Genomic DNA, 22,101 nt, shown 5'->3' with positions numbered 1-22,101 from the left:
CAAATCCACTGAGGTACACCCACCTCTTGTCCAGGACATAGCCACTTCCCTTCTACTCAGTCTACCTGAGCAGTCATGTGAGCAGCTTGGAGCAGTCATGTGAGCAGCTTGCTGTGCTGGAGGGAAGGTATCTTTACGGAGAAGGGTGAGCTAACTTCTTGCAGTCCGTGGGCTTGAGTTGTGGCTGCCATTCTCTAGGGAACCACCCCATAGACTTTCCAGACAGCTGGCACTGCCCTATTAGGGCTTGGCTTCATGCTGTGACAGCAGAGGGCACAGTGTAAAATAGTTTATTAAATTCCAAAATAACTTCTCAATGTACAAAGTCCATGGGATAGAATTAGTGCAAATGGGAAGGGAAGCAGGAGTGGATGCAGCGTGGTCTAGGAGGAGGGCAGTACAGCAGCTGAGGCACTGTCACGGGAGATCGGAGAGACTGCAGCTGGCTGGAGGTATGTCTCCCTGAGTGCCCTCACTCGCTCCTGGAGTTGGGGGTTGTCCTGGTGCTTTTCTAGGACCTGCAGTCCTGCTTGGCTGAGAAAGTCATCAGCAGCCTGTTCCAGGACAGACAACAGATTAGAGCTAGGCCCAGCCTAATGGAGGCAGCTGAACAGCCCACGGGGTCTGAGTGGATCTAGTTTTCCATGGTCTCTATCATAGAACCCATCATGCCTGATTCTTGGGAAAGGGGCTGAAGGATTAATTTCTAATGCACCTCCCACCCCAGGAACTAGGTTCCCATGGACTGTGCTCTCCCTGCTCTTTGGATACAGAGAGGCCTTGAGGGAGCAGGGTTCCCCCTGGCACCTTTCCACAGCATAGCCTCTTAATTCCCCCACTCAGGTTAAATGGTAGCTGTTAGTTTACCACCGTGGTAAACTCCAGAGAAACTGGAGGCCTGAGCTGAGCCCTACCTCTGGCAGGTGCAGGAAAAGGAGATGTAGCAGCTCCAGACTCTGGCCCACCACCTGGCCATCAGAAAGAGCAAGAGTGCTGAGCAGCGAGGGCAGCAGAGCCTTCTGGTGCAGCTGGTGGCAGTAGGCAGGGCCCTTCTCAGCGATGTTACACAGCACAGTCAGAGCCTAGAGAGGGAGCTGGCATGAGTATCCCAAGTTGCATGGCTCAGTAGCTGACACCCGGGGAACTGACATTACTGAAGTTGGTCACAAGTTTTATATTGACTAGAACCAACCATCTATCACAGTCCTGTATGTCTCCCTGCCACAAGATGGTGCAGTCTGGGTAACTCCACCTCCTGGGAGGACATGAGGAGAAGCAGGAAATGCTGTCACCCCTCAAAGGAGACAGTCCTGCAGTACAGCAAACCTTCGAAGGCAGAGATTGGCATGCTAGAGCCCCACTCACCTGCTGTTCTCTGCATGGCCCCAGGGCAGGGTGAGATGAGCTTTCTGGAACAGGTGACAACCTTGCTGAGGCCATGCAGAGTCTGCTACTTGTGCTTAGCATGGGGCTTGGTACGCTGGCAGGCATCCATGTGCCCAGAGTCACTCCGCGCTGGAGCTGCCTGCCAGGCTCGGCTGCATAAAGGCCCGAGGATAGCTCCCTGCAGACTTGGTGGAGAGCCATGGCTCAAGTAGCGTTCAGCCTGCAGAACACGTTAGAGCGGGGCAATAGCTAGCTATTAGTTCAGGTTTTCTCTGTTTAAGCACAAGGTGGTCCAGGCCTTTCCCTCACTGAGCCTGCTGGAAAGGTAGAGTATGCAGTAGCTCCTGTTGGCATTCAAGAAGCTTTGAAAATGCTTTCTTTAAAAATCCCTTCACGTGTACTTCTCTTGAACGGGCTGCCTCCAAGCCCAAGCGCTAGCAGCGCTAGATCCCAGCTACTCCTTTTATCTGCACTGCATTAGGGTGTGTTCCTCTTTCACTGATTGAATTTTGAAGCATCTTTCAGTTGGTCTATGGCTTATCGTCCACTGGCATATTAGGAGACTAGAACCTGGGCAGGCAGCTCCCCTCATATTCTGCCAACTCCTCCCAGGATGACACACAAGTTGGGATGGGGAAGAGCATTTCAATGGGTTCCAAACCCTCCCAGGGCAGGATGCAGTCAGAGCCTCCATAAGCAGGCATGAATACAGAGTCTAATAAGGAATGCAGGAGGGGGACTGTCTTTAAAAAGAACCAAATAGGACAGAGGTAAATTAACCAGGTGAAGCATTGGGTACTTATCTCACCTTCATTGTGGGCTGATAAAACCTCTGATATACACATGGACCTCCTATGTACAGGGCCAAACCGCAGGAGCACAATCCCTTCCAGTGGCTCCTACCTGTCACCAGAGGCCCAGAAAACTGACTGCTCTAAAGAACGCAATATCCCATGTAGTCAGAGATTCCCTACCAGCAGGGTCACCATCCGGGAACAGGGCAAGAGCTGCAGGAGGGCTGGGATCAGGTCCAGCGTGAGCACGGCAGAGCAGAAGATGGGCTCATCAGCTGGGAAGATCAGGAGACAAAGGTATTAAGGTTTCAGAGTAGCAGCCGTGTTAGCAAAGGTATTAAGGAAACCCAAACAGATTACTGAGAAAGGGCCTTCCAGACGAGTCTCGCAGGAGCATGCACAGACTTAGGTAGAGAAGCAGAGGATTTGCTGCTATATAAGGGGAGAGACTCGACAGAAGAATGGCCATCAGACCAATGGTCCAGCTAGCCCAGTATCCTGTCTTCCAACAGTGGCCAATGCCCGATGTTCCAGAACGAATGAACAGAACAGGCATTTATTGAGTGATCCATCCCGTCATCTGGTCCCAGCTTCTGGCACTCAGAGGTCCCAGAACATGGGGTTGCATCCCTGATAATCCTGGCTAATAGCCGTTGATGAACCTGTCCTTCATGAATCTATCTAATTTCTTTTTGAACCCCATTATACTTTTGGCCTTCACAACATTCCCTGGCAATGAGTTTCACAGACTTACTATGTGTTATGTGAAGAAGTGCTTCCTTATGTTTGTTTTAAACCTGCTACCTATTCAATTCATTGGGTGATCTCCAATTTTTGAGTGTGATGAAGGCGTAAATAACATTGCCTTATTAACTTTCTCCACACTAGTCATGATTTTATAGACTTCTATCGTACTCCCCTTACTCATCTCTTTTCTAAACTGAACAGTCGCTCCTCATGTGGAAGCTGTTCTATACCCCTAATCATTTCTGTTGCCCTTCTCTGTATAGTTTCCAATTCTGGGGCAACCAGAACTAAGCACAATATTCAAGGGGTGTGTATACCATGGATTTATATAATGGCATGATATTTTCTGTCTCATTATCTATCCTTTTCTAATAGTTCCCTGATAGAATTTTTGACTGCCGTTGTACATTGAGCTGATGTTTTCAGAGAACTATCCATGACGACTCCAAGATCTCTTTCTTGAGTGGTAACAGCTAATTTAGACCCCTCATTTTGTATGTGTAGTTGGGATTATTTTTTCCAGTGTGCATTACTTTGCATGTATCAATACTGAATTTCATCTGCCATTTTTTTCCCCAGTCACCTCATTTTGTGAGATCCCTTTGTAACTCCTCGCAGGCAGCTTTGGACTTAGCTATCTTGAGTAATTTTGCATATTTTCAAACTTTGCCACCTCAGTGTTTACCCGCATTTCTAGATCATTTATGAATATGTTGAACAGCACTGGTCCCAGTACAAATCCTTGGTGGAGCCTGCAGTTTACCTCTCTCCACTGTGAAAACTGACCATTTATTCCTACCCTTTGTTTACTATCTTTTAACCAGTTACTGACTTCCCTCTTATCCCATAACTACTAACTTTGCCTAAGAGCCTATAGTGTGGGACCTTGTCAAAGGCGTTCTGAAAGTCCAAGTAGACTATATCACCTGGATCACCCTTGTTCACATGCTTGTTGACTTCCTCAAAGAATTCTAATAGAGTGGTGATGCATGATTTTCCTTTACAAAACCCATGTTATATCATGTTCATCTATGTATCTGATATGTCTCTGTGTGCTCATTTCACTAGGATGGGGGATGTTGTTAAAGTATCAGTGTCAGCACAGCTGGGCATGGAAGATCAGAGAGAGTAAGAAATTTTAGCAGCTGCAGTGGATTCCCCACTCTAGGTTGGAAGAGAGCGTCATGCTGCGTCTCATCAAGCACACCACCCAAAACATGTCAGAGATGGATGAACTTGTGAGTGGCCAAGGAGAGGAACTTGAGAACTGGGGAACACTGGGATGATGAAGTGAGTAGTAAAATAACGCCTGTGTTTTCTGTTCTGCCTATGGGTGTGTTATCTTATGTCTCCCAAATTAAGACTCTGGTGTGCCCTTCCTGCATGAGTCTAGTTAGTCCTAGCCCAATGCGCCGTAGCAGCACCATAGGTTCTGTTTCAAGGTCTCTTTGGAGCTCTGTCCCTTCTCAGAGGTGATCCACAAAATATGTGAGTCTCCCTGACTTTGATTTGCGGCAAGTCCCAGAAACACCAGCCATCAGCTATGTTAGTCACTCTATTCCTGTAGCAAATTCTAGGAGAATTCCCATTAGGTGCTATGCCCAGCCAGGGTACATAGGAAAATCACCTGTGAGATTGTTGAGAAGCCAGAGACACTCCTGCACTAGGAAAGGGTGCTGCTGGAGGAAGTACTGCATGAAGAGAAACAAAGCCACCAAGAGGCGCTCATCCTGGATCTGCACTTTGCAGCCCTCTGTCTCATCCTCTGCAAGCAGGTTGCTGAGACACCGCAGCACAGGACAGATAAGCTGCAACAGTAAGAACAGCAGCATGGGGCATTCCCCCCCATGCACAGTAATGCTTCAGAGAGCAGGGGTCTGGCGCATGGCACTGCTGACCAGCTAAGACCCTCTACAGCCTCTACTTACCAACTCCAGGCCCCCAGTTGCTGCTTTTGACATCATGGAAGCCAGTTCCAGCAACAGCAGCACCAGGGTTGACACTATCCCCTGGGAGATTAACAGCATGTTGTTCACATGGCTATGAAGGGAAAGGGACATTACAGGAATAGTGAATTCAAGGAGCGAACCCAAAACCAGCCAGCACCACTCAACCTGCTCATGTCCATGCGCCAGCTGGTTTGGCTGGAGCCTCAGCTAAAAGATTGGAGGTAGCGTTGTTTCACACTCTCTCAAGTTGAAATTGACAGAAGGGGTTTTGCTCTGATTCTATATAGCAGGTCCCCCTGAAGGCAGCAGCTAACTCTGGAACATTTCAGCCTAAAAGGGAACATTTCAGAAAGGGAAAAACATGTGGAAACAGAGGGTTACAGCTGTCTGGGGGTATCCACGCCTCACACCACACTTCCCTTTGCAAGACGGAATTCTCCAAGTGTGGCAAGCTGTCATGTGACAGTGCAACTCAAGATCACCGATTGCAGCAAGGAAGACCAGGAGGAGAACAGGGCAAGAGCCTCATCTCAAACCAACCCCAGGCAACAGATTACAAAAGCAACAGCTCCAAGATTACATGCACCTGGTGGGCCTGGGCCATGAGGGCAGACATGGGGAGGACAGGAAGCTCAAAGGAGAGGACAGCTTCATAGAGCAACCACACACCGCACAACAAAAACACTAACCCAGGAACCTATCCTTGCAACAAGGCCCGATGCCAACTTTGTTTTCATATTTATTCAAGTGACACCATCATAGGACCTCATCACATTAGCCACGCCAACAGGGGCTCGTTTACCTGTACATCTACCAATGTGATATATACCATCATTTGCCTGCAATGCCCCTCTGCCATGTACATTGGCCTAACTGGACAGTCTCTACGCAAAAGAATAAATGGACACAAATCTGACATCAGGAATCATAACATTCAAAAACCGGTAAGAGAACACTTCAATCTCTCTGGCCACTCAGTAAAAGATTTAAGGGTGGCAATTTTGCAACAGAAAAGCTTCAAAATCAGACTCCAATGACAAAATGCTGAGCTTGAATTAATATGCCAACTAGATACCATTAACTTGGGTTTGAATAGAAATTGGGAGTGGATGGGTCATTACACATATTGAATCTATTTCCCAGGGTTGTGAGCTCAAACCTCGAGGGGGCCATTTAAGGAAATCTTGGGGCAAAAATTGGGGATTGGTCCTGCTTTGAGCAGGGGGTTGGACTAAATGACCTCCTGAGGTCCCTTCCAACCCTGAGCTTCTATGATTTTTATGCATCTGATGAAGTGAGCTGTAGCCCACAAAAGCTTATGCTCTAATAGATATGTTAGTCTCTGCAAGTACTCCTGTTCTTTTTGCGGATACAGACTAACACAGCTGCTACTCTAAACCTGTCACAGAGCTGCAGAATCACCGGGATAGGAACAATCTCTAGTTCAGTGTCAATAACACAAGACTGTGTGTGCCATAGAGTACAAGGCCAGCAGGGACCACCAGACCATCTAGTCTGACCCCTGAATACCACAGGCCACCCCCAGCAACCGCACACTGAACCCAGCAGCTGAAATTAGCCCCCAGAAGACTCGACTATTACGTACCACAGGCAGAGAACAGGAAGGACCAAAGTGCACCAGTGCCCAAGGCCGCCAGGGCAATGGCAGGGAAATGATTAAGTGAGATATACCCAGAGAATGCTGGCAGGTGACACACAACCAGCCCAGGATTACTGCCAACCTGTCCTCAGCAATCCCGCAAATTTAGGCTAGTAACAGGTTTGAGAACTGATGGGTCCCAGCTACAGTGGATAGAGCCATGCACACACAAGGGACAACCCTTCATGACACTCCCTCTGAAGTCTCCCCAAGGGACTGAGAGAGGGTTACACAGAGTGAGATAGTTGTTTTAGCTCAGAGACTAACTAAGGAGCAGCTCTTTCTGTTCCCAAACACCAGGGGTCGGGCTCTTCTTCCATGGGTCTGGAAAGCCCCAGGCAGCTTTAGGGAGCTATACAGTAAGTACTAAATGCATTTACCTACACACAATGTAATGAAGACACCAAGAAAACTCCACGGCGACTCCCATTCCCAGCTCCAGGTTGGAGCTAACCAATCGAAGCATGTGCTGGGGGAGAACCGAGTCCAGAACCAAGCTGGGGCCAGAAAGGAGAGTTAAGAGAATCATGGATTTTAAAGAGGGATTAAGCAGGAGTACAAGCAACACTGTCACACGCGGGGCAAAAGCCTGGGCTGTCTGATGAGGGTAACTGTACCGCTCTCCCCAGAGCTGCTCGGTTTAACATCCTCAGTGCGCTTCCAAAGCCCCGAATGGGAGACACTCCACCAAGGGAGGACAGGCCCCGAATACATGCCCACCAAGGCAATGCTCAGAGAACTGGGCAGGTTCCATCAGGTAAGGCGAGATGCGAGATCTGTTGGTAAATATGTAGGTGGATGCTCCTGTTTGTCAACGAGGCCAGAACTCTAATAACATGAAAGGAGTCCGGGGTGTCAGTCCAGTTCCTGTGGGGGGTCAAGCATCTAGCATCGACAACTTCACAGCTGGCACTAATCAACCCACTCATTAGCAGGCTCTGCAGAGAGACTTCGGAGCCTCAACTCGCCTCATCCCTAGTCACAGTCCTTCCTGGGCAAGGCAGAGGAACCTCAATAGGTTGTTGTGGGGGCGGCTTGCACTGATGCTGCCCATGCTAGAATACATGGGGCTAGATGGCCTCAGTCTCCAGGGCTGTCAAGCCAGCTCCTTTCAGTAGCATTAAGATCAATAGGAAGAAGTGTCCAGAGTATTTCTCTGTTGGCCCCCTCAGTTTCATGTAGCCTCTTATGGTTACTGAAAGCTGATTACCTGAGGGGTCAGGGAAAAGTGTCCTGATCTGTACAAAACCTCAGTATCCTTGCCAGGGTTCTGCTCCGGCATATTAACATCACAGAGATAACACGTACCAGGAGGATGCTAACTGCCCCCAGCATGCAAATGCCATGCTCAGCCATGTGCCCTGTCCAGATGGAAGGGGAGGGAGTGATGCTTACGGTATGATCTTGGTGGGAGCTTCCCTGGCCTGCAGGAGCTGCGACAGGACGTAGCCCAGGCCTTCCAGCACTGCCACATGAGGGGACTGAAATCAAAGAGCACGAGGCTGAGCCACTAGAACAAACCCAACTATCAGATGGGTAGCCATGTTAGTCTGTATCCACAAAAACAATGAGGAGTCCTCATTGTTTTTTTAGAACAAACCCAGCAGGAGTCAGCAGTGAAAGGAGGAAGGACAGTACCTACAAAATGACTCAATGTAAAGCAGAAAGGCTGAACTTGGTCTCACCACAGCTCCATGCTAGTTTGAAATATGTACATGTGATAGCCAAGCCATACCTCTGCGTCTCCAGGACCCCCAGAAAGCTCACAAGGCAGACATGCCTGTGATCACTTGTGATTAAGAGACAGAGAGATCTAGCCAGGGAGAGCATAAAAACCATGTTAGCCACCATCAAAATGTTACCCCAGGAAATAAAAATTGTATATGGCAGTGCACGTGGCGTATGCCCAGCTGCACCCGCAACTGGGCTCAGCTCTCTGCAGAGTACCCTCTACACACGGCCTGCCCCGTGACAGGAAGCGATGCTGTCCCATTCATACAAGCTCTTAGTGACTACACTAAGACATTAGTTCAAGAATGCAGGGAAATATCCCCTCCTGCTTCGCAAGGCTCACAGGAAGAGCCAGAGATAGGTTAGCTGGATCACTCACCTGGATACAGGATGCCAGGGCTGGAATAATGCCTTGAGGTAAAAGTTGCTTCCTCACTGCATCACTCTCAACTACCAAGTTTCCCAGCGTGTACAAACACAGCTCCTAAAACACAGACATGGGGGATCACAGTTACGCTCCCTATGTGCCACAAGTGCCCTGCCAATCCAACCAGAGGAGACTGCCCCCTACTGGCATTAGGGAGATATTGCCACTAGAAAGCAACAAACAGCACCTTGAGATGCATGAATGCTGCACTAATGGCAAGAGAGATGTGGTTTCCAAGACCAGCAGAACCAGAGAATCTACTGCTAACTGAGTCACTCTACCTAGCACAGCTTTCCCTGCTTGTGCAGGAGACTCCTGGCTAGCTAGACACAGGCACACAAATTTAGTGCATCTGAGGGTCATACTAGCAACAACAAGAATCCAAAGGACATACTTGCTGGAGCAAGATGTAGCTAACCTCCTCTGCGATATAGGAACACAGGGACTGCCAGATGGGTCAGACTCAAGGTCCATTTAATCCAGCCTCCTATCACAGACAGTACCCAGTGCCAGATGCTTCAGACTACTTGATGATTCAGAGGAAGGGGCAGATAGGGAGAAAGATGTGGGATAATCTGTCCCCTATGAAGGTCTCACTTCAACCCACAATAGTTAGAGACTGACTTAAACCGTGAAGAGTTAGTGGGTTTTTTTATCCCTTCCAATACTTTGTTTGCATTAACTTTGGATATTCTTGTTAGCCATATGACTGTCCAAACCCTCTTTGAATTGTATTGGCCACAATGACATCCTGTGGCAGTGAGTTGCACAGTCTGATTACATACTGAGTGTAGAAGTATTTCCTTTTTCAGTTTGGAATTTGCCACCTTTAATTCAGTTTCATTAAGTGTCCCCTTGTTCTTGAGTTATGAGACATGGAGAACAGAAGTCCCCGATCTCCCTTCTTTAGACCATTCATCCTTTTATAGATTTTTATCTTGTTCCCTCTTATTTGTCTCCTCTCTAAAGTAACAATACCAATTATTCCAATCTCTCTTTACAAGAGAGTTTTTCCAGCACATAATCATTCTCATTGCCCTTCTCTGAGTTCCCACCTAATTCTGCAACACACTTTTTGAAATGGGGGGCCAGTTCTACATACAATCTCCAGCTAAGGCTGTACCATCCATTTCTATAAAGACATTTGATTATTTTCTGGATTATTCTCTTTCTCACTCCTTCTACATTGTAACATCCTGCTTGCTTTTTGCACTGCAGCTACACATTCACTAGCTGTCTTCATTGCACTGTCTGTCCCTTTCCTGAGCTGATAGTTAATTTAAACTCCTGTGAAATGTGTGAGTAGTATACATTTTCCCTTCCAACGTGCATTACTTTGCCTTTATCTGCACTGCTCTTCAGCTGTCTTGTGTTACCAATCACCTAGCTTGGTTAAGTCCCACACAGTCTTATTGGGACTTGACTAACCTCAATAGCTTTGTGTCCTCTGCAAATTTTGCAACGTCACTGTTCACCCCCCTTTTCAGTACATTAATAAATATATTAAACCACATCAGACCTAACATGGAACCACGAGGCACATGAGGCTGTCAACCTTTGCCATCATGAAAACCAATCATTTATTCCTGCTCTTCATTTCCTGTCTTTAGCCCATTTTTGATCCACAACAATACTTTGCCTTTTACCCCTGATTATTTAGCTTCTTTAGTAGCCTCTTATGTAGGGCTTTGTCAAAAGCCTTTTGAAAGTCTAAATACATTGTGTCAAGCAGTTGTCTTTTATCCATTGTAGAGATGCATCACAGAGACTACAGAGCCACTGTTCTACCTTCAGCCAGGAAGCCATTGATGGAGCACTGCACAGGGGCACCTGTAGTCTCCACAAGATGCAACTCTGTCCTGAAGAGGAGGGCAGCTGCAGGACTCTATTGGAGACCTTTGTGGGCTGCATCTAGCCAATGGGCTACATTTTGGCCACTCAATCTCAGAAGTCCAACCACTAATGAAAGTCCAGCAGATGCAAGAACAATGGAGAAATACAGGCACGCATCTTACTGTGAATTCTACACTGTGTCCTGAGAGGTAGGTCAGGAGATAGGAAGTTGCTGGCAAACACGCCTCAGCCACAGTAGGGTCACTGGAGTGTGAAAGTTCGTGCAGACAGCGAGCTGCCTCCATCTGTATGTTGGCCATGCTGCTGGTGAAGAGCCCGATCAGGACCCGCATGCTGCCCTCCAACCTGCAAAAGCAAAACAGGACATTGTTTCGTTCTGCTGCCTGCCCTTTCCCAAAACACACACACACTCCTCCCACCCTGATGTCCCAGGGTCAGGAGGGCAAGTTGTCTCTCAGGGACCAGGCACCAAAAACCTGCCCAGTTCATGGGCTGGCCTGGCCATTCCTCAGACCACTTGACTTGAAAGGGCCAGGTTAATTCCTGCTCTCACAGTTCTGACTTCACTGCAGTTACACAGAGCTGGATTTGGCACAATGTTTGGATATTGACTTTGTCCCACTTCTTTAACAATATTTTCTCTTATTCCTTCTCCCCCCCCCCACTTTCCTGTCTTTGAGCAGCCAAATTTGCTGCCTTCTGAAGTCACTTTGCCACCACTATGTGGCATGGCAGAGAGCCTAAGAAAGCTGTCCCTGACCAGCCAGAAGAGAACTGCAATGCCGGACAGCTCTCCCTATAAGAACATGAGCAGAATGAAGTCTCAAGCAAACCATGCAGACAAGAGAGTACAGCACACAGCTCTCTCGAGCACACTGAAGAGCCTTGTAGGAATCCTTTGCAATGTATTTCCCTGATCAAAATCAGCAAGAATCATGTCCTGCAAGCTCTCAGCCTCCTTTTGTCAGTCTAGAGTGGCTACATCCAGCTTTCCCCCATAACCTCCTCTGTTCCAATGGGACTCTCCCACTCAGCCTCATCCGCAACCCAACAGAGCACAAAGGCATTCAGGCCAGGCTACCTAGGGCGCTGGCCCACATAACGTAAGCTCTTCTCTCAGTGGGAAAAGGAAGTGGTCACAGAAAAGAAAGGGATGGAGACATTTTCTAATGCAGATATGGGAGCCACACTCCCAACCACAGCAAAATTTCCCATATCACAGAAATAGCTACACTGATCCCGGCTACAGAGGATACATGGGCCCATCCCCATGTAAATGGATCCAGAGCCATGTCCTTGCAATGGCCACTACCGGAGAGGCCCACGGCTTGCTGGATCCTTTAGGAGCACAGACTAGCTGTGCTTGGGACTGGACATAGCATGGAAGCACAGACTGGCTAACCTGACAAATTTCTGCTGCGTCTCTTTGTGCTGCAGTCCCTGTCGAAGGCGACTCAACAATTTCTTCCTCTCCTCTGTTCCCCTCTGGACATCCCTCAGCAGCTGCAAAACCTGGTGGAAAACAAACAGCTGAGTGGATGTCAAGCACAGCTGCAGGGTAAAAATCCACATGCCTAAAGGCATGATCACTTATGGTCATTCAAGATGCCATGGCACTCTTCCAAAGGGTATTGATACTAACCCTGGCACCTAGGTGCTACAATTAGAGCTTACGTAGCAGTTTGTAAAACACTATGGAATCCAACCAGCTATATAAACTTAATATCTTTATTATTATTATTATTATTATTATTATTAACAGAGGCTAGGGCCAGTGAAAGACATTGCAGTGAATACCTAGAACCAGGGACAAATGGTATAAACCCTTCACCTCCTGCTCAGACAGAGGTTCTGCTGCTATCTCCACTCCAGGCTGCCCGTCTCCATTCACCAGGCTGTCTTCTCGCAGAAGTCTCTTACTGACCAACTGCTGCTGCCTCCGGGCCTTCCTCAGAGCTGCAAACAAACCAACTTGACTACTGACAACAACAAGCTTTCCAGCTCAAGACAAGTTTTCATCCCACACAAAACACTGCTCTTTATTGGGTTGAAGAGAAGCTGCTATTTGTCTCTTTCTGCGACTATAAAATCACCTATACCAGTATCTAGATGTTTTTTCCATAAATTATCCAATTTAGCATCCAATGAAGTGAGCTGTAGCTCACGAAAGCTTATGCTCAAATAAATTTGTTAGTTTCTAAGGTGCTGCAAGTACTCCTTTTCTTTTTGCGGCTACAGAATAACACGGCTGCTACTCTGAAACCATAAATTATAGGTGATTTTAAACAGATTTATTACAAATAAATAAATAATCTGCGCACAATGGAGTTTGGAGAGGTAGGTCTTACGTTGGCCATAAAATTGGGAGCTGTAAGTCAAAGCAAGAGGTGACGCTGGCCTGGATGACGACTTGAAGCAGAGGTGGAGCTGAGGCAGTGAAATACATGAAGAGTGTTATGGGGCTAGTAAAAGGCCACTAGGCACAGGTGGAAAAAGAAACATTTGGGGAAGATCTGAACCAAAAAGGAAAACAGAGGAGCTGGAGGTGTGTTTGAAGATGCAGCAGAGGCACTTTCTGACTTTGAGACATCCAGGTGAAGGCTGCTGAGATGAAGCCCACCAGTTTACCTGGTCAAGACATGAAAGAACTCAATAAAAGTCTATGAGGAAATATAGCTGAGTATCATCAGTGTCAAAGTTGAGCTAGAGAAGATAGACAAGGAAGGAGGAGAGCGCCAAGAACTGAATCTTTTGGGACTGCGAAGAGAAGGAGCTACTACCCCCACCAGAGACAGGGAGAGAGGGAGTAGTGTGATAATGTGGGTAGTGGAGCCATGACAGCTTCCATTCTATGGACAAATGAAAACCTAGCATGAAAGCAGGCTTGGTTGCACTATTCCCCGAACAAGTCAACGAGAATCAGTGTTACGAATCCACCAGCTGCAATATCAAGAGGGTCTAGAATCCAGTAACAAACCACCTGTGATTCCTAAGGTGGGGGGGGGGAGTGAGGGAGAGGAATAAGAGGACAAGACCCCTCCCCAGGCCCAATTATTGAAACAAATAGACCAGATCTTACCCTACATGGACACCTCTTCTCCAAAGGCCCAGCCCAACCCCACTTCCTAGGAGCATGGTTCAGATCACACCCAGATTTGGCCCCTTTGCAGGGACCAAGACTCTTGTTCCAGAACCAAGCTTGCAGATCAAAGCACTAGACCCCAGAGAGTCTCTGGTTTCAGAGTGGTAGCCATGTTAGTCTGTATCAGCAAAAAGAACAAGGAGAACTTGTGGCACCTTAGAGACTAACAAATTTATTTGAGCATAAGCTTTTGTGGGCTAAAGCCCACTTCATCAGATGCAAGATATATATATATATATATATATATATATATCTTCCTATTGTATTTTCCACTGCATGCATCTGAAGCTTATGCTCAAATAGAAAAGAGTGTCTGTTTCTCAGTCCCTGGCAGTAAGCCCAGTCCCCAGGGGTCCAAACCCCCTTCCCAAGACGGGAGCAACTCCTCTCAGCCCAGACCCCCAGCCACAAGGATCCAGAGCCAACTGCCCCCAACCGAACCAGCTGCCCGGACCTCCAGAACCGCCCCCCGAGACTGGCTCCTGCAGGGCCCAGCCCCGGTCCCCAGGCCTGGACCCGGCGGCTCTGTGGGGCCCGGACCTGACTCCTGCTCCCGCCGGCGGGCCCGCAGCTCCTCCAGGCCGCTGGCATCGTGCCGGTACCGGGAGCTCCTCCGGCTCCACATCCCGATCGCGGCCGAGGCGGCAGGTGGAAGCCGCCGCCGGCTCCAGCGGCGAAGATGGCGGCCGGAGACCGCGCGCTTCCGGGAGCCGGGCCCGAGCCGCGGCGGCGCTGCATCTACGGGAGGCCCCGGTCTGAGCGGCCGCAGCAGGCCTAGGATTCCGGGCTCTGTGGAGATTGGGGCGCGGGTGCTGGCGGGGCCAGAGTCGGCGGGAGGGAAGGAGTCAGTGAGGGGGGAACTGGGGGTCCCGGGATGTCAGTAACGGGGGTTCCTGGCGTGTCAGTGAGGGGGCTCCCGAGGGTGTCAATCTGCGGGGTTCCCGGGGGACTGGGAGGATTCCCAGGGGGCTGGGGTCCCGGGGGTGTCAGTGAGGAGGGTCCCAGGAGCGTTGGGGAGTCAGTGAAGGGGGCCCCAAGGGGGCTGTGAGGGGATCCCAGAGGGCTGGGGGGCTTGCATGTTTCAGTGCGGGGGGTTCCCTGGGGGTCTTAGATGTCAGTGAGGGTACTCCCCAGAGATTGGGGGACCCCAAATGTCAGTGAGGGGGGTTCCCAGGACGTTTTGGGGTCCTGGGTGTCAGTGACTGGAGTCTCCAGGGAGTTGGGGGTCCCAGGTGTGTTAGTGTGGGGGTTGGGTAACAGTGAGGATGTGACCTTGGACTGGGGCCAGCTCTTATTGTCAGATTGAGCTTGCTAACTGCAGTGTTGAGTTAACCTGTTCTCTGCTCTCTTTCTCCTTCTCCCTATGGCCTTTCACAGCCTGCAAAAGAAGCTTCCACTTCACACTCACTTACACCTTTGACCCTTCCCAAAATATTCTGCAATGCTTGCAACAGCATTAGCAATATACAATGCTGATCTGCCTTCCCCAGGAGACCCCTTGAGAGAGGGAGTCATCGGGGTGTGACAAGGAGGGCTCCTGGGGGGTTGGGGGCCTTGGGTGTGTCCTGGGGTGTGTCAACTGGGAACAAGGGTATTTCAAGAGACGTCCTGTACCTGGTGCCAAACATCCCCACGTCTCCTGTTCAGTAAAGAGCCACTAAGAAGCGACTGGTCAGGCACATTCTCTCAAGCAATAATCATGCTGAAGATCTGACCTGTGAGATAGATGGAGGATTTTTACTCTGGATAAACTACCTGGATGGGCAGGAGAGGCCCTTTAAACTACCCTTTGTTCTGTATTTCCCATATAATTGTCCTTGTTTCCCTTGAAACACAGGTGGTCTCCCCTAGTCAGAAGGGGCTGCCAGGGGACAGGCGCCCTGGACATGGTGGGCCCTGACTGTCTTGGTCAGGGAAGCCCTGGGGATGTAGATCAGGAGGTTTCACCAGAGAACGCATTAGGGAATTGTGCTGCATTCCACTTTCTGCGGCCTTCCCTGGCTCCTTTTGTGAACTTTCAGTCTGTGGTACTGCCTGTTAGCCGGGTGTTATTTGTGCCACTCCTCCCAAGAGTTTCTAATCCAGATAGTGACTACGGGACTCTATTACTGAGGGATTTGACTGATCCTTGAAACACTTTTCTCAAGTAAATTCGCCCACACATTTTATGTTATAGTAGTCTCGGATGATGACCCAGCACATGTTGTTCATTTTAAGAACACTTTCACTGCAGATTTGACAAAACACAAAGAAGGTACCAATGTGAGATTTCAAAAGATAGCGACAGCATTCAACCCAAGGTTTAAGAAACTGAAGTGCCTTCCAAAATCTCAGAGGGACGAGGTGTGGAGCATGCTTTCAGAAGTCTTAAAAGAGCAACAATCTGATGCGGAAACTACAGAACCTGAACCACCAAGAAAGAAAATCAATCTTCTGCTGGTGGCATCTGACTCAGATAATGAAAATGAAAATGCATCGTTCCACACCGGTTTGGATTGTTATCAAGCAGAACCTGTCATCAGCATGGACGCATGTCCTCTGGAATGGTGGTTGAAGCATGAAGGGACATATGACTCTTTAGCATATCTGGCACATAAATATCTTGCAACACTGGCTACAACAGTGCTATGAGAACACCTGTTCTCGTTTTCAGGTGATAATGTAAACAAGAAGCGGGCAGCATTATCTCCTGTAAATGTAAACAAACTTGTTTGAGCAATTGGCTGAACAAGAAGTAGGATTGAGTGGACTTGCAGGCTCTAAAATTTTACATCATTTTATTTTTGAATGCAAGTTTTTTTTACATACTTCTACATTTGTAAGTTCAACTTTCATGATGAAGAGATTGCATTACAGTACTTGTATCAGGTGAATTGAAAAATAATATTTCCTTTGGGGTTTTTTACAGTGCAAATACTTGTAATCAAAAATAAATATCAAGTGAGCACTGTACACTTTGTATTCTGTGTTGTAATTGAAATCAATATTTGAAAATGCAGAAAATATCTACAAATATTTAAATAAATGGTATTCTATTATTGTTTAACAGTGCAATTTAATGGCAATAATTTTTTTTAATCGTGCGATTAATCACAGTTAATTTTTTTAATCGTTTGACAGCCCTAGTTTAAACTCTGCTAACTCCACCTGGGACCTGAGAATCAAGAATCAAGTGCGCTCTTGGGCATAGGTGCCGACTTCCACTCTTCCCACTGGGTGCTCGACCCCCCCGCCCAGACCTGGCCCCTACCCCTGCACTGCCCTCGCCCTGCCCTCATTCCATACCTTCCCCAAAGTCAGACAAACCTGGAACCCTGCAATGCAGTTAGAACAGAGGTATTTTTCAGAGGAGAAGCATACTATAAGGAAATCAAAGCAAGATCTCTTTTGCTTTCTGGGCAGCTGGAGCACAGGAAACGCAGTTCTTCCCCTTTCTGTGTCTTGGTCAGGCCCAATGCTGGCCCAGACGGTATTCTGGGCATGGAGGATTTGGGAAGGATTATGAAATGCCTTGTACCCATTAGTATTTCCCAACTGCAGTTCTGTTTCAAGAAACAAACAGAATAGATTTTTGCAAAAGGAAGTAGCAACTGGGAAACTCTGACAGTGAGTAGCGGTGAGTGAAGGGTTTTGAGTGAAGGAGGGTCCCATGCAGGAGAGTAAAGCAGCTCACAAGAGAAAACCACTGACATCTTAATCAAGGAAGCCCCAAAAGCTGAAGGAATCAAGCCGCTTCCTTGGCAGGAAAATATTGCAATTCCAAGTTGGCAGGTGAGTCCTTTAACAATAACCCCTCTGTAATGCTGATGAAATGTGATCGCTCCCCTAGTCATGCAGGGGCACCTGAGAAATACACCTCTGCAAACAAGCAAAGCATTCTTTACCAGCTTTTAACCCTTTAACTGCTGGCACTTTTCGGACTACCCATCATCAGTCCTGATCAGGGTCACTCAATCATATTGAATAACCAGACCCCACAGTTTACACATTCTCAGTGTTGTATGTATATTACTGAATGATCCCTCACCACTCCCTGTGAGGTTGGTAGTTGTTAGAACTCCAGTTTGAGATAGGGACACTGAGGCATTGAGAGGTGAATTAATCTTCCCAAGGGTGCACAGTGAGCCACGGTCAGAGCTTTGAATAAAAGAAGGGAGTCACTGACCCCCAGTCCTATGCTCTGACTACTAGACCATACTTTCTCTTGTGTGATTTGCCAGTTCTAGCATCTCCTCCTGCTGTGCCCTTGGGTTTGCCAGGGCACTTAATAGGAAGAGATTCCCCAGCCTGGGATGTGGCAGCCTTCCCCTCCCCCCCCCCCGCCCTGGTGCACAGGATTCAAACTGGCACGCAAGCATTGAGAAGTCCTTCATGGCTGGGTGGGATGAAGCAGCTCTCTTTGCTGGAGGGGTTTGTTGAGGGGTGGGAAATGGGCAGATTCCCATCCAAATGGGGCTGCTGGCAGGGTGAGGAACAGCTCTGCCTGTGAAGAGAAACAGGCTTTGTCTGGGGTGAAATACCGACCCTCCTCCACTGGCTGCTGCATGTTCACTGGGGTGGGGGACACGAGGAATCACTGCTGGCCCGTAAACCAGATCTAGGTGAGAATCCTCATGAAGAGACAATGTAACTAGAGACACCATGGAGCTGAGTATCTCCTCCAGCCTTTGGGCAAATCTGAAGCTGGATCCAGGACTGAACTTTGTGGCTCAGATCCATCTCTGGACTTGGCTGTAACATCTCCTAAAGCTCTGGGGGCCAGATCCTCAGTTTAGCTCCATTGGCTTCCAGCTGAGACTGATGCTGTAAGTTCCATGGTAGCCAGTGGATGTTTTGCCCTGGATTTGAATGGGACCAAGGTTTCACCTCATGTCACATCACTGAAGGGTTGTGTGACTAGTAATAGAGGCCACCCACCTTCATCCCAGTGCCTTGGAGACCATGCCTGAGCTAACAGCACTCACTGAACAAGCACTCCATTACTGGTAGGAGGAACTGGCTAAAACCTACCCAGAACTGAGGCTTCCAGCAGTGCCAGCAAGCATCAGATCAACCCCTGAGTCCAAGGCGGTAGCTCTCACCAAAGTCTGGATTTGTTCTCACCTAGCTCTCTTCCACCCTCATTCTCCCCCAGAGGTTGCTGTGCAGGGGGAATGCTCACATGCCCTTCTATTGGTGCCCAGTACTGGACTCAGGAACAATGTGCTGTGAATAATTCTAGCCTTGTTCTGGTGCTTGTATTGCATGGAGCAAAGGCTCTGGGGATCACCTCTCACCTCCCATTGGCTTCATTGAATGTTACTGTCTGCAACCCCAGCTCTGTAACAACAAAGGCCTGGGCTTTACTCTTGCTCTTCTGTTTTCTAGGCTATTCATCATGAACATCTCTCCGCAGTTTGTGGTTATCCTGCTCACAGGATTGAAACTCTCTGAGGTAGTAGGCGACTGCTCCTTCAATAAGTCCCAAAGTCACTGCACCTGCTCTCTTTTGGATCAGGAAAACATGGGAAACCTCTTTCAGTGCTTCCATGCCTTTGTCTTCGAGCTTCGAGGAGGAAACTTGGAGAAATATGCAGGTTTTGCATCAATCACAGTAGAGCAATCGGTGCTCAACATACTGCAGTCGCTGCAGGTGACCAAGATTGTCTTTGGAGATCTTCTCGTGCCGGAGGTTCTCTTGGCAGCTGTCATGAAGTTCATTTACTATATGCATATTACAGAGCTCGAGTTTGAAAGCTGCACTTTCCTTGGAAATGCCAGCTGGTTCCACATGGACAGGTTAATTCTGCCTGTCTCCTCATTACGCTTCCGTAACGTGAGCTCCGCCTCCCTGACTGATAGAGACAAAGACTTCACCCACCTGAGTGGCTGGCTGGAGACCCTGCAGAATCTGACTGTGACACAGTCTCAGGTCACCTACATTCCATGCAGCATTGGCAAGGTTTTCAGAACCTTACGCTATCTGGATGTATCAGAAAACCACCTCCAGGACCAGAGCATGAGGGCTTCGTTTTGCCAGGGGGCTTTCCCACAACTCAAAGTATTAAAACTCCATCGCAACAATCTGAGCTCCTTCCACACCGTGTGTGAAATGCTGCATCAGCTGGAGAAGCTCGTCCACTTAGACCTGAGTCAGAATGACCTCCTGGCTGTCCGCTCCTCTTCATGTCAGTGGCAGCCATCCCTCCACATCCTCAACTTGTCCACCACGGGCTTAGATCACATCACCCTGCCTCTGCCCCCCAATGTTGAAGTATTAGATGTGAGTTCCAATAATCTTCATGCTCTAGACCTTGCACTCCCCTTCCTGAAGAAACTCCACCTGTCCAACAACAGGCTGCATGCTGTCCCCTCAGCCAAGAACTATCCTGCTCTAGAAGTCCTCAGTCTAGATGGAAACCTGATCTCTCGTCTCCCAAGGGATGAGCTGTGGTCTCTGAGACACCTGCAGAGCCTCAGGGCAGGTCAGAATCTCTACAACTGTTCATGTGCAGGTGCCAGTGAGATCCAGGCCTTGGCGAGCACAGAGTCCTTGATGCCAGACTGGCCTCAGGACTACACGTGTGAATCCCCGTCTCATTACCAGGGCACCCTGGTGAAGAACGTGCCTGCTTCAGTCTTGCAGTGCAACAAGGCCATTGTGATAATTCCTGTCACTGTACTTCTTGTACTGAGTTGCTTGGCTGGGATCATTTTCTTTGCCTGACATAAAGCATGGTCTGGCTGAGCCAGTAGCTAGGATTTGACCACAGAGGCTCTGCCCTTCACACGGCAGGATGGGGGCTGTAGAACATCACTGCCTGCAAATGCATATGATCTTGATGACTAAGTTGCACTGCAGCACTGCTTCCTGAGGGGCCAGCCTATCCTGGGGCTGGCACCCAGCCTAGTGGCCGTTCCTTCAGGAGGGAACCCTTGAGCACTGCCCCCACCCCCACTGCTCTGTGGGGATCATATGCTGGATGGTTGCAGACATCTAAGGTACCAAACAGGTTTTTGGCATCACTTTAAAGCGCAGGTGTGATCAGAAAAGTGACTGTGCCCCACTGATGTTATGGGGCTTCCCATTCATGCTGTCTCGCAGATCCTGGAGCAAAGTGAGCAAGCCAGAAAGAGGAGACTGAATTCTTTATTCAAGCAGACTCTCTAGCTTGTAACCTCCATAAGCTAGTTGCATTCCTCTGTCTTCCTGCTGCCTCCAGTGTTCTCAGGAGGGATTGAATGTACTCCCTTTTGCCCTTTTCATTTGGGTCAGCTCTACACACAGATTGTGTCCAGATAAAAGTTACTAGATCACTTAGGGGCAGGGGGGATTTTTTATTTTTGCCAATATAGTCATACTGGTAGAGCTTCTAGTGTGGACACAGTTGTAGTGGGTATAAATGTGCTTATACAGATTTAGCTTATTCCCTGACCCATACTGGAATAAACTGGACCAGCATAAGCATCTTATACCAGTAGCACTGCATCCACAGTGGTGATTATTCGCATTCACTATACTAATATAGTTAAAGTGGTACAACTTGTGTGGGGACAAGGCCTTAGTGTTGGCTATAAAAAAGGACGTAGATTCTGCTCTCAGGTACACTGACTTACTCCACATTTTACACCTAAGTAATGAGAGCAGAATTTGGCCTAATGTAGTTGCTTTACAAGTCAAGCAATTATTTTTCCAACCCTCAGTGCATGGGTTATTTCATTGACTATTATGCCTTTCTTTTCATGTACTGCCCCTTTAAATCTCCAAGGCCTCTGCTGACTAAGGAGACAGGCAGCCATTAGTGTTTAGGTGCCTAACTCCCACAGAAATTGTTGAAGCTAAACATCTGGTACCTTGGAGGATCTGGGCTGGCACATACAGCTCAGGGCAGTGTATCCAAGAGGGGGGCTGGGGTAGTGGTGAGCTGGAGCCGGTTCCCACCGGTTCGCTAGAACCAGTTGTTAAATTTAGAAGCCCGTTTAGAACCGGTTGTTCCGTGAGGGACAACCGGTTCTAAAAGGGCTTCTAAATTTAACCAGCCAAAAGTGGTGCCTTAGGCGCCAACTCCATGGGTGCTCCAGCAGCTCCCTGCCCCACCCTCGGCCCCGGCCCCAGCCCCAGCCCCAGTCCCAGCTCACCTCCGCCTCCTCCCCTGAATGCGCCACCCCACTCTGCTTTTCCGCTCCCCACCCCAGGCTTCCCGCGAATCAGCTGTTCGCACCGGAAGCTGGGGCAGGCTGAGAAGCAGGCGGCGGCTTCCCACTCAGGCCCAGGGAGGCAGAGGTGAGCTGGGGTGGGAGTGGGGGGCGCAAGGAGGGCTGCCCGTGCTGCAGCAGGTAATCCAGGGGCCGGGGGGCACGCAGGGGAACCGCTCCCCGCCCCAGCTCACCTCCACCACCCTGGGCCTGAGCAGGAAGCCGCCGCCTGCTTC

General features: G+C 48.8%; 2 protein-coding genes across 6 annotated transcripts in view; one reads left to right on the top strand and one right to left on the bottom strand.

The window, feature by feature from the left end:
• Positions 1 to 274: 274 nt before the first annotated feature.
• TMCO6 (transmembrane and coiled-coil domains 6) lies at positions 275 to 14,532 on the bottom strand. Of its 5 annotated transcripts, none has more exons than XM_043520194.1 (12): positions 14,145 to 14,532; positions 12,380 to 12,504; positions 11,951 to 12,060; positions 10,710 to 10,893; positions 8,647 to 8,751; positions 7,932 to 8,017; positions 6,917 to 7,033; positions 4,856 to 4,967; positions 4,555 to 4,735; positions 2,361 to 2,455; positions 915 to 1,082; positions 275 to 554 (listed from the first exon to the last, which is right to left on the bottom strand). In XM_043520194.1, the coding sequence occupies exons 4-12, from the start codon at positions 10,878 to 10,880 to the stop codon at positions 384 to 386; spliced, it is 1,206 nt and encodes a 401-aa protein (XP_043376129.1). In that variant the 5' UTR covers positions 10,881 to 10,893; positions 11,951 to 12,060; positions 12,380 to 12,504; positions 14,145 to 14,532; the 3' UTR covers positions 275 to 383. The 5 variants fall into 5 exon arrangements, with proteins under 5 accessions (XP_043376129.1, XP_038270784.1, XP_038270785.1 ...); XM_038414856.2 differs by having other exon boundaries at positions 14,231 to 14,405; XM_038414857.2 differs by lacking the exon at positions 6,917 to 7,033 and having other exon boundaries at positions 14,231 to 14,405.
• A 2,830-nt stretch (positions 14,533 to 17,362) lies between these two features.
• LOC119859909 overlaps positions 17,363 to 22,101 on the top strand; it is a 40,951-nt gene continuing 36,212 nt past the window's right edge. The window contains exon 1 of the mRNA XM_038412752.2: positions 17,363 to 17,461. The gene's annotated coding sequence lies outside the window, so the exon portion shown is untranslated. The remainder of the gene's footprint in view (positions 17,462 to 22,101) is intronic.

This window comes from Dermochelys coriacea, chromosome 8, assembly GCF_009764565.3.
Source record: "Dermochelys coriacea isolate rDerCor1 chromosome 8, rDerCor1.pri.v4, whole genome shotgun sequence".
Classification (NCBI taxonomy): domain Eukaryota; kingdom Metazoa; phylum Chordata; order Testudines; family Dermochelyidae; genus Dermochelys; species Dermochelys coriacea.
The sequence above is the reverse complement of the archived record's forward strand: the minus strand, read 5'-3'. Positions and strand labels throughout refer to the sequence as shown.